Source organism: Ambystoma mexicanum, chromosome 7p (genome assembly GCF_040938575.1).
Source record: "Ambystoma mexicanum isolate Mex_15411 chromosome 7p, UKY_AmexF1_1, whole genome shotgun sequence".
Classification (NCBI taxonomy): Eukaryota; Metazoa; Chordata; class Amphibia; order Caudata; family Ambystomatidae; genus Ambystoma; species Ambystoma mexicanum.
In genome coordinates this window covers 462,504,038-462,516,641 of record NC_090939.1, presented here as the reverse complement: position 1 = coordinate 462,516,641, position 12,604 = coordinate 462,504,038, and the positions used below count along the sequence as shown (strand labels likewise).

Below are 12,604 nucleotides of genomic sequence, written 5' to 3'. Positions count from 1 at the left end.
GGGAGTGGACGTACCCGCCCGATGCTCTGCCGCGCTGCTTCCCACATCTGCCGGGCATCGGTGGGGGCCGGTGTGCCTCATCCTTCCCGGCGGCGGGGTCGACGGAGACCTGGGACCGTGACCCGCCGGCCGGGCTGTGGCTTCCTCTGGGGCGGTGCGGCCTGGGGTGCGCTGCCCCCGTGTCCCTGGAGGGACGTCGGGCCTGTGGCGCGGCCGCCCCGCTCTCTCTTCCCTGCTGCGGACTTCACTTCGGGGCCTCCTTGCCCTCTCCGGAGGGTCTCCGCGGCCTGTGGGGAGGTCGTCAGAGCCTCTCCCCCCCGACAGCACACGCCGCGCTGCTGGAGCGGCGCGGCTTCCAGGTACGTGCTGCGGGGGGTCTCGCTGCCTCTGGGGGCGACCTTGCGACCGCCGCCTCGGGGCTCCTGCGGCCCCGGCCTGGACGTTGATCGGGGGCCTGGGGTGATCCTGTGGGCCGCGGCCAGCCCCGGCGGAGGGTGGACGAATCCGCCTGGGGCCTCGCTGAACTCCTTCCTACATCTGCGATCTGCTGGAGGGGGCCTGGGACGCGCTGCCCCCGCCATTCCTGGCGAGTCACCTGGACTGCTCCTTCTTCCCAGCTTGGGAGTCGCCGTGGGATCTCCTTCCCTCCTTCCTGGAGGCCGGCGGGGGGGTCGTGGGGACCCTTCCTCCCCGGCCTGCACGCGCTGCGCTGCTGGAGCGGCGCGGCCTCCGGGTGCGAGCTGAGGAGGCTCCGTTGACTCTTTGCGCCTGAACTACCGCCTCCCTGCCCCCCTGCCTCGGGTCTCTGGGGTTGCCCCTCTTTGGCGGGCCTTCCCCTCTGCGGTGAGGGGGGCCGGAGGCCCACGGGCGGCGACTACCGGCTCCGCCTGGTGAGCCCTGACCTTCCTGGCTCTCTGGCTGTGAAGCCCAGCTTTTGCCCTCTCCCCCCTTGGGGGACTACTCGGCCTTCACCAACTTCACATTACTTCTACCTTGGCTGGAATCCCTTGCTCTGTGTGGCCCTATCGTTCACTGGGGGCTGGCCTCTCCCCGCTTCATTGCTTTGGAGGCTACTGCCGCTCCACCCGGAGTGAAACTCTGCAGAGTGGTGCTGTCAATACCGCTGGTCCCCGCTCTTCCACCGCTGGGATTTCCCACCTTCAAGGCCCCCCACTGTTGCCTTCCACACCTTCCCGATCGGGCTGGAGCCCTGCGGTCTACACTTCTCTGGCATAGTCGCGTGGCCACGACATTCCCTGCTTCCCTCTCTTGTCACGTACCCTACCTGGATTATTGGCTTGCACGGCCTGGGATCTCCCCGTCTCCCTCCAGGGGCTGCTTGTGGTACCCCTTTACCCCACTCAACCATCACCCTTGTCAAAATGACCAAGGGGGGCGCGAGGAAACAGAGCTCCATCAACATGTTTGCGAAGACAGCTGCAAAATCCCCGGAGGACTCCATCGAGCGGGCCCCGGTTGCGTCGTCGTCCGTAGTGGCACCTGAACCCCAAAACATGATGGACTTTATCAGGGAGGGTTTCACTGCCCTACACTCAAAACTGGACGATATGAACGGCACAATATCCTCGATCAAGGCCCACATCGAGAGGACCGATAGTCGCGTGTCTGAGGTCGAGACACGGGTTGGCTCCGCCGAGGATGCACTGGGTGCACTGCGTTCCGAGGTTGTCGCTCTCTCGGGCCGAGTCCTCGAGGTGGAGAAGAAGAACGAGGACTTGGAATCCCGCTCAAGGCGCAATAACCTTCGTATTGTTGGGGTCCCTGAGAGCGAGGTACACGAGCCAATGGAGGACTTTGTTGAGCACACATTAATGTTACTTCTGGACTCGCCCAAGCTCTCCCCTCACTTTGCTATTGAGCGGGCGCACCGTGCCCTTTCCGCTAAACCCAAACCCTGGGCTCCGCCTCGTCCCATCATCGCCCGGGTCCTGAACTACCGGGATCGTGATACTCTACTCAGAGCCGCAAGGATCAAGGGCGAGCTGTTATTGGGGGGTGCGAGGATTCATCTTTACCCCGACTTCTCGACTGCCGTTCAACGTGAACGCAAAACTTTCCAAGCTGTGAAGCGGAGGCTGCGAGATCACTCCGTTAAATATGCCATGCTCTACCACGCCAAACTGCGCGTAGAACATGCTAATCAGGTGTTCTTCTTCACGATCACGGAGGAGGCCTCCAAGTTTATGGACGAACACTTCCCAGGTTGACTTCCTTCTTCTGTCCACAGTTCTGCAGCTTCCCCCTTGGGCCCTGCGGGGGGCGGCCGTGTCCGGCCCTTCCCCGTAACCGGTGCCGCACTGATCCTCTCTCCCGGATTCGGCTTGTTCAAGTTTCTCCTTTCATTTCAATGATGTGCCATACTGCTAAGTGCAAGACACCCTCTCTAAGTTACATACAATGTTTGTAGTTGCACCTTAAGCACTACTGGTCCTGCTGCGACCCGGAGCGCTGCGGCCAGCCCGGCCTACAGGCCCCCAGGCGCTGATGCCTCTAGTTTGGTTTTGGTTGAAGGGGTTTGGAATTGTCATTCCTCTGTTTGGGAGGGGGATGTGGGTGGGGGTGGGACATGCTTGGGGTTTTATTATCAGAAAATTGGCGCTGGCAGCGAAGGCGGACCGTGGTGCAGCACTCACCCACTGGTCTTGGACACCTTTTTTGACTCTACCACTATCACATCTATGGCTGAGGGGGACTTAACCTTTATGAGCTGGAACGTTCGGGGATTGGGGAACTATAGAAAGATGAGGCAGCTCCAGCTGCAGGCTGAGCGCCACGGGTCCAAGATTCTCTTTTTCCAGGAGACACATGCTCGCATGGAGCAATGCGTGCGTTTCACCAAAACCTGGGGCCCTCATAGATTCTTCACCGACTTCTCTACTCAAAGTCGTGGGGTCATGACCCTTATTCATAAGAGTCTCCGGTTCACCCTCATCTCTTCACATATTGACCCCCTGGGCAGGTATGTTCTGTTACACACCACGCTTCAAGGGAAAGAAGTGGTTTTGTTGAACATTTATGGCCCCAACTTCGATGACCCCGAGTTCTACAGACAGGTCACGTCCCTTTTAGATGGCTTCCCCCTTGTCCCAATTCTCTGGGGGGGTGACTTTAATACTATCTTCGATGTAGCCCTTGATAGATCTGGGTCCAAGCCCTGTCATCTCTCCAGGGCAGCCTATGCTGCATTATCATCCCTACCCCGTTTGGCCATGGTGGACGCATGGAGGTTCTTTTACCCCGACTCCCGCATTTATTCATTCTACTCTTCAGTCCACGACTCATACTCCCGAATTGACCGCTGGGTGATCTCCAATGTCTTGGTTAAAGACGTGAAACAGTTAATGATTTTACCCAGAACCTTGTCCGACCACTCTCCAGTGACCATCACCGTGAGCTGGGCCCCTGATCCTGGCCGGTCCCGCTGTTGGAGACTGAAACCCCTCGCCCTACTCGATCCAGAGTTTCATTCCGAGCTCGAGGACTCTATTGAAGAGTTCTTTGAGTTAAACGCAGGCTCGGTACCATCACCAGCCACACTATGGGAGTCTTTCAAGGCCTATATTAGAGGGATTGCACTTTCCAAGGAAAACGGAGTCCTCAAATCGATTCGGAGAGATCTAGCCGAGAGTGAATCCAGGTTGTCGACCCTGGAGGCTGCGTCTTCGCTTCACTCTTCCCCGGGTAACCTAGCGGCCATCGGGGCGGAATTGGATACGTTTCGCTCCCTGGCTGATCGTGAACAGAGGTTGCTGGACAACCCAGGCATCGCGCGGAAATACGGGGAGGGCGAGCGCCCTGGTCGCCTCCTTGCGAGGTTGATCCGACATGAGACAGGTTCCCCACACATTCTCGGGATTGAGAGACTGGACGGCTCCTTGGCTGTCTCCTCCCGGGACGTTAACACGGAATTCTTTAATTTTTACAAGTCCCTATACTCCAATTCGGACGAAGTACCAGTGGAAGAAATTGACTCCTTTCTCAATTCCCTTCCCTTGTCAACTTTATCCCCTGAGGCCGCGGGCTCTCTTGATTCCCCACTTACACTGGAGGAGCTCTCCGACACTGGAGGGGCTATCCTCGGGGAAAGCCCCCGGCTCGGATGGCATCCCAGTCGAATTTTACAAGTCCTATAAGTCACTTCTCCTTCCCCACTTGTTGGCTGTGTGGGAGGAGTCGGTCGAGACAGGTGTGTTCCCCCCTTCGCTACGTGAGGCCACGATTACAGTATTGCTAAAGGCTGGCAAACCCCCCTCGCATTGTGGATCGTATCGTCCGCTCTCCCTTATAAATTGCGACGCCAAAATATACGCAAAGGCCCTGGCTCTCAGGTTGGCCCCCATCCTACCATCCATCATTCATTCCGATCAAGCGGGCTTCGTCCCGGGGCGGTCCACCTCCCTGAAATTAAGGTGTATATTTAATATAATTGACAGGATTAGCCCAGAGACTCAAGCTGTAGCGGCCACGCTGGACATGCAAAAGGCCTTTGATTCGGTATCATGGCAATTCCTTTGGCGGGTTCTCGAGAGTTGTAAATTTGGTTCCTCCTTTCTCTCTTGGATCAAGCTACTTTATTCGTCCCCCGTGGCTAGGGTCCGTACTGGTGACCACTGTTCTCCTTCCTTTGAGATCGCCAGGGGGACGAGGCAGGGGTGCCCATTCTCTCCCTTGGTTTTTGCAATTGCCATAGAGCCCTTCGCGGACATGCTTCGTCACCGCCATGCCCACAGAGGCATCCGTACTGCCGGGAGGGCGGACATAGTTTCCCTATATGCGGATGACGCGTTGTTGTTCATTCGCTCTCCATCTTTCAACTTGCCTCCAGTGCTGGAGGATATCATTTATTTTGGCCGGGTCTCGGGCCTTAGGGTGAATTGCTCGAAATCCACCCTTTTTCCACTTACGGAATGCACTCTCCCCCCCCCCCCCCTGACACTCTGGGATTCACATGGGCTCAATCCACATTCACTTACCTGGGAATAGCAGTAACGCGCCAACGGGCACTAACCTTCGAAGAGAATTTCCGGAAGTACCTTACACATCTGTCCGTTAAGGTTTTAGCCTGGGACAAGCTCCCGATTTCTCTCGCGGGCAGAATGGGCCTATTGAAAATGGTGGTGTTACCTCAGCTGCTTTACAAGTTTGCCAACGTACCCTTGTGGCCAGGCGCGGACTTTTTTCGCGACTTGACTCGTACAATCAACTCCTTGCTTTGGCACTCAGGAGCGGTCCGGCTTAAGTATGAGACCTTGTCCGCCCCCATGGCCAGGGGGGGCTTTGGTGCCCCTGATTTTCTTAAATATTGGCTAGTATCCCAGATCCAATATATCTCTCATTGGTTCAACACAACTGACCCCCCCCCTCATGTCCGACTCGAGAAACTTGCGGTCTGTGACCGCGAAATCCGCTCTTTGGTTATACAACCCGCTCCTCTGGTACTGGATTCACAGAGTCCGGTCGCCTGCACATCCCTTGCATTAGCCAAAACATGGAAGCTGCTTGGAGTACCCCGCGCCTTCCACGGCAACCTTCCCCTCTGGAACTTCCTCCCGGGGGTTCCCCAGGTCACACCACTCACTGTTCGTCGCTGGGCCGAAGCGGGCTATGAGCTGTTGTGGGACGTGTTTGTCCAGGGCATATTTATTGAGTGGACTGATCTCCCCCTACCCTTGAGGAGTGACCGGAGTGTCTGGCTTCAATACGCGTCTCTCCTTAAGACCCTCAAGCGTCATTATCCAACATTCCCTGCGGTACCACCAGACGACCCGGCCATTGGGGAACTCACTTCCCCCTCACCCATGAAAGGTAAAATCTCCAGGTTATACTTCATGCTGCAGTCCAGATCCTTCCCGGAATTTTCTAAACTCAGGGGGTCTTGGGAGAGGGACCTGGGGGTGGAAATGTCAGACGACCGCTGGGCACATTTATGCGACCGCACTCACCGGGTGTCCTTCAATTCCCGATTTAAACTCATTCAGTTAAAAGTGCTGCATAGGTTCCACTATACTCCGGTCAGATTGCATTGCATGTCCAGTGAGCATCCGTCTAGCTGCCCTCGATGCGGGCATGATGACACGGACTACATCCACATGATCTGGTCCTGCCCCCGCCTCTCACTGTTCTGGGTAGCGGTTTGCTCGACGGTATCTGCTATGCTTGATCACCCCATTGATCCTTCCCCAGCATTGTGTCTCTTCCACGACCTCCCTGGCCTCCCTCGAAACTCCAAAAAACTGGCTGGCCTCTGCATGCTCTTAGCGGTTCGGTCCATCCTGCTCTGTTGGCTTCGCCCCTTTCCCCCCACACATGCCCAATGGTTAAAGGCGGTTACTTGGGCCTCTGACTCCGAGGAAACTTGGTCTCACATGCAACCTACCCACTCCAGGCCTAGGGACATCTGGCTTAGGTTCCGCTCCTACTTGGCCGACCTGGACATGACTCCAGCTGCTTCCCCTTCACCTGCTCTTTCTCACTAGTGTGAGAGCTCCTTCCATATTATGTTGCTCAGCCACCCCTCCTCACATGTCATTTGTAATTCTGTCTCTGAATCATTTTGTGTGTAATCTCCGTATGACTGTACCATGAACTGTATTGTCAGTATGTACCTGCTGGGCGCTGTTCGCCTGTTGTTTTGCTGCCACGCTGCCTAATAAAAAAAGAATTTGAAAAAAAAAAAGTTTCAAGAAATGTATCATAGTTCCTTTTGAAACTTCTCGGGATTCCCTTCCCCATGCTTCATTCCTTTCAATACTATAAAGAAAACCAAGTCTCCAACATGGTTGGGCTGCTCAGGGCTCCCTTCCCCAAGCTCAGGCCCCATCTTTCAAACACAAAGTTAGTTGTTTCAGGATGCACTTTGATTTCTTAAGTAGGCCTTTCAGGGTGCGCTTCCCCAAGCTCAGGCCACTCTAGTTGCAAACACAAATTCAGCTGGTCAGGATATGCCCTTTTCTTATTAACAACTTTTCTTACACACAATCCTCTCAGGGGGTAGAATCAGAGGCTTTTGAAAACGCCAGGCTCTTTGCTTTTTCCGAAACACGACCACTCTTATCCTTTGCCCCTCTTTATTTCTTACTTGCACTTTCCTTTGTACCTTTTTTTCTTCAGGTGCTTGTCGTGCACTCTTGCACTGTATTTTCTTCCTTTCACTTTGTTTTGCACACTTGTGCTGTTCTTTTCCACTCTATACTTCATGTGTGCCTGCCTCTTGCACCCTCCTGCTTTATTGTGCTTCTTGCACTTTTCTGTTTCACTCACTTCTGCCTTTGGCCGTGCACACTTGCACTTTCTTTCCTTTGCCGTGTGTCCTTGCACCTTTAAACTGTCACTTTCTTTCTCCATGTTTACTTGCACCTTTTCCTTACTTTGCTTTCGGCCCGCTTGCCCTCTCTTGACTTAATTGTGCGCCCTAGCACTTCTGTCTTTAGTCCTAAAGGTTGTGTGTTTTTTTGTAGTACACACAGAAAGGAACATCTGCTGGGGGGTGTAAAGGGGCATGAAGGCTGTTAGCCGGTTCTCTTGCAGGCCCTTTTTCCGCTTCATAGAGGGAACATAAATGTCTAAATGATACATCTGTCCAGGCACCAGATCGATTTCACAATCAAACTCATGATGCAGCTGTAAACTTTTGATCTTCTGGTCCTCTAATACATCTCCGTCATCATGGTATTTCTAGATACAACAGGGCTATACATTTCCCCTTCAGGTGGAAATCAGGATTCCAATAGTGTTTGGTCTTCAGCCACGGGGTCAAGCACAGATCGGCAGTCATAATAACCATAGGAATAGCCAAGTTGACATGACCAGGGCAATCCGAAAACGACTAGGTAGGCTGGTGAATTTCTATTATATCCAAACAGAACGCCTCAGACTGTGGTTGCAAGATCAGCTGGTTTGTGTGTTCACAGGTCCAGTGGCCAGCAAAAAGCCTTCAAGGGAAGTGTACTTCCTCTGGCTGACCCTACTTGCCCTTCTTGCGGGTGGGTACAAGATGGTCACTCGCCCACGAGAGATCCATATGCACATCTGACTCCGCAGAGTCCACCATGGAAGGCGCATTTACCACATAAACATCTTCCCATTGTGTGGTCAGAGTGAGGAACAAAAGCAGTGACTGCGGTTGTCTATTCTGGGCTAATGCTTCACGATGTGAAGGGGAGTTGATCTAGGTAACACAACACCCACCTGTTCTCCCAAACATACAAGCAGTTGTTCTGCAAGGCCTTTAAGCATTAATAGATCTCTCGCTGATTTCTCTTCCGCAATCACTCTTTACCCTCATGTCAACTCTTGACTCTCTGAAGTGGACTGCTTGCAGGATGGTGTCCTTGAGTCAACACCAGTAAATCAATAAAGATGTAACGACAACAGCCCCGGAAAAGTGCACCAGATGCAACACATACAACCTTGACTTAATTCTGGCCAGACATACAGTTTCTGAGTTAATGGAAGAAGCCTTCTGGCCTATTTGTCTGAGGTTGATTAGATGGTATCAGTGTAAAACTCTACCCCAATCATTATGTTTGTAAGGGCAGTTCATGGAATGTGAAAACGTGAATTGACAAATGTATTTAGATTCAAGGATGGGCCCTCAAACCTCCTCACCAATGTAATATGTCCGGAACAGTGTATCTGGCAGTGAAAACAGCCGCCCGGTAGAAGAGAAAAATATCAAGCATTGCAAAGATTATAGCGGAGATATAAACAGCATGAGAGAGAGAGAGGACATTGATACCAAGCAGATGAAAAATATAAACTCTGACTTTAATTATATTGAAAGAAATGCAAAGAAAGACATGATGCTAATGTATTTCAATGTGCTACACGTATGTAGGCAATATTGTCAGTGAAAGAGGACACTTCCAGGCAGATAGTCGCTGGGGACATATGAGGAGGTGCTAAGTCAAAGCTCCTGAACTTGGCCTTCACTCCAGTCAATACCTACCCGGAAGTGACCCGTTCTTCAGCAAAAATGGCTTTTGTGGACTGACTCCCTCAAAGTTCATGCCTAAGGAAGACGCCAGTGGACAATGGCAGCCAGAGGCTAAGGGAACTCCTGCTTCTACCTTGTTGACTTTGTATGCAATGACATGGGTATTGCAGGGGAACATTTGTGCATTTGGGGCTTTTACAACTGGACATGTCCTGAATATCAGGATACAGTAGCCTGATAGCACATGCTGTTTCGGTTTATACATCCTAACTAGTTAGCTAGGAGGACGTTTGTTTGACTGTTAGCTTACCCCATACTGCTATTATTGGTGATTTCTTTTGTTGTTGTTGTTGTCACCATCTCAGCTGAAATGTCAAGTTATGCATATCAAAATAAATAAAAGACATATCTGAAAAGCATTTATTTAATTAGATGTTCTGACAGCCTATATTTCTTTTATTACAGCAATCAATGGCTATGCGCCTGAGGCGATGCAGCCTTTGGGATTCTGCCATGATGAAATAATTCGCTGGCACATCTCCGCAATGGGTGCTCAGGATGATATACTTGCAGTTCACGTTTTCGGACACTCCTTTAGATATAAAGGGAGGAGTGAAGATGTACTGAACATTTTCCCCATGGATGGAGAAAGTGTTACTGTGAAAATGGACAATCTGGGTAAGTAATGGCACCTTTAGCTGCATAGTGTGTCATGCTTGGTGATGGCTGAGGAATTTTGAGATAGGGAAGCATAACGCCAGCCTCAAATTGTATCAAGCAAGCAGGTGTTTTGGGGATCTCTCTCAGCTAAACATTTGTTATAAATAGGGCCACACTTGTACATTTATAGCACAGTTAAAGAAATGCATGTAAAGCCATACTTTTTACAGGCAATTCCGAAGGAGAAATCATGAAATAGAGTAATACTTTAGAGCCTGCAACAGTAGAAATCATGTGTATGACTATCAGAACATTGTGCACACAAATGAAACAAAGAATGCTGCCCAACTATGCCAGGGTTCTGCTTAATGTGCCAGCAAGTCACAGGTGCTGCTGAACTAGGGCAGGACATTTTTGTGTACACCACCTTGTACTCCCTTGCATGCTGACATACTGATAGAGAGCTCATTGCTGTGCAGTCAGTAGCCATTCCCAATGAGACCAGAATTAAGCTGATTCTACAGTGTCTTTATTTATTAGTGCAATGGGTGAAACCCTCTGTGATGGCTATGATATGCAGTAATAAAATCGCGGCAGAAATTTCGCCTGTGCAAGAAATTGCGACAAAAATGCTGTGATTTGACTCGGTAGAGGTGTACTCTGTTATACCTTTTAAGGCGAGCAGGGGTTGCGGGGGTGTCTCCCGCTCCTGTTAAATGGTATAATGGGTCTGGGAGTTGCGTGGGTGTCCCCCGCATCCTTTACATGGATTGGGTCGGCAAAAAACACTGCCTTTTTGTCGTGATGTTTTGTATAAACAGCCATTTTTCACGCAATTTTAACACATGGAACCATATTGTTGACATACTTTTGCAGTTGTAAAATATACACCTCACATGGAGGATACCATTTCTTTTATTTATGGGAAAAGAGAGACCCAGAATGAGACTGCACCCAGTTTAACAAAAGGTAGTTTAATATATAGAAATGCCCCTTCAGATGACACGTGTTTCGGTCCCCTTATAGACCTTCCTCAAATCAGGGCTACTTAAAGTATATCATCAAACAGTAAATTCCAACATCAACAAAAAACCATTATGTTACGTCACATGTTTACATTAGGAGTTGCAAATAATACAATTAGATATATTTAGTTGATAGAAATAATAAGAAATAGAAACCCAAAAGTAAAAGAGCCAGACAAAAATAGGGAGGGGAATGGGAGGGACAAAGAGGATTAAGAGATAAATATAAATATCTTAATTATTCAGTGCTTCATATATGGTCACATTCTTATTTAAAAAAAATATATAGTAAATGTTTCTGTTTTACCTTGGTTTTTCTAATGCCCCTTATTAGGTTTTGCAGAGAAAATCCGCTCTTCCAATATCGGGTTAGATCCCTTCAAGAAAATAAATGGATCATTTAGCATTGATACTGCTTCTTTATTAAGTCTATTATTCATATAAAGTAGGCGGGTTACATCCTCAGCCAAGGATTCATAGTTAAAGTTACACTATTATACTAGTCCATGATGCCCGTTGCTACACTTGTATCATAGACCATACTACTGGATTAGTTCATTATTCAAAAATCCAGTGCTCATTGGTAATTCCAAAAATTGCGTGCAAAGATCTATATTCGCATTTAAATATTCATGTATGAAAGTTAATAACTTATTCTATATATGGGCCTTCTGGTTTGAAAGGTTTGTGCTCGCATTCACGCCACCTTGGGCATAAGTAAAGACATGCGTGTGCTGTTCTCCATCACGCACACAGGCTCGCGGCAATGTGTTACACTAGAAATCAAACCGCTGCACTTCTGAGACGGTCTCTTACCTTCGCCTAGTTGTCTCACGTTCAATCGTGTGCCAAATGTCCGGAGGGGGCGTCTGAAGATGTCCCCTTCCGTGTTATTCTGTGGCTCGGTCGCCATGACAACAGACTCGGTAGTAAGTCAGTTTTTCATTGTGAGGGCCAGTATTTGCCTGTGTAATATGGCGGCCATTTTAAGATGAAGGGTTTTAGCTTCCAAATATATTCAGATCACAGTTCTGTTGCATTTAAATACTATTTAAAGTTAGCGAATTAATTATAATATCAATTTAGCAAATTGGTGCAAATATAGAACCAATTGAAGTCATATTCTTGGGGTTATACCGCCTACTAGAGAAATTGTATGTTATCTAATATCAGAGAGTGCGAGATGGCACTGTCTCCTAATATATTCAGCATATAGCTTATTTTGCGACTTCACATGGTCCCTGGTGCCAAATCATGTTGCCGACAGCTGCCGGGTATGGTTGTACTGCAAATGACACACAGTTAATTTGGCGTGACATCAACGCGCCAATCTGATGGCCCTAATTATTATATTGTCTATTGTATCAGATCAATTTTAACCCAAAATAAGTACTCCTGAATCCTAACCAGGCTGTGAGTTATTACATTATGTTGAGGGAAAAAAGAGAGATAAAACATTTTGTCACAGTGTTTAACTTAAATAGTAAGGTCACAGGGTGCGCCACTATATGATCCAAGTCTAATGAGGTCCCTTTAAAGAAAGGACACCATTTCATTGTCCGTATTTAAGCCAAGGACTGTGGAATTCAGTTTACAGATTGTTCTCGCCTAAGCTTGTCTCAATTTCTTTTCCTTGTTGCCACCTCTTTTACCTAAAGTGACTTTCTGGAGGCCAATGAATTTAAAAGAATGGTTCGGTCAGAAATGTGTATTGTCCCTACGTGTCGGCCATGTGTTTTTAACCCTAAGTCGCTCGATTTTAGAAAAATTTCCTATGGACCTTACCCGAGTTTTCATCCATCAAACGCACACGAAAACAGGCACCAGGGCGCTGCCATTTTGTGATAATCCTATCACTTGCCCCATTGCCCTGGCTGACCTGCTTTTGTGGCACTAAATCATATCCCCCGCCTCTGAGCCTGTCATCAGCAGGCGCGTACTGCCCATTTCACAACGCCAAAGC

The 12,604-nt window shown here is 49.7% G+C and overlaps 1 protein-coding gene across 1 annotated transcript in view; it reads left to right on the top strand.

The window, feature by feature from the left end:
* F5 (coagulation factor V) overlaps positions 1-12,604 on the top strand; it is a 1,375,529-nt gene that overhangs the window by 571,100 nt on the left and 791,825 nt on the right. Inside the window, exon 12 of the mRNA XM_069636481.1 lies at positions 9,422-9,634. Coding sequence (XP_069492582.1) covers positions 9,422-9,634 — 213 coding nt within the window. The remainder of the gene's footprint in view (positions 1-9,421; positions 9,635-12,604) is intronic.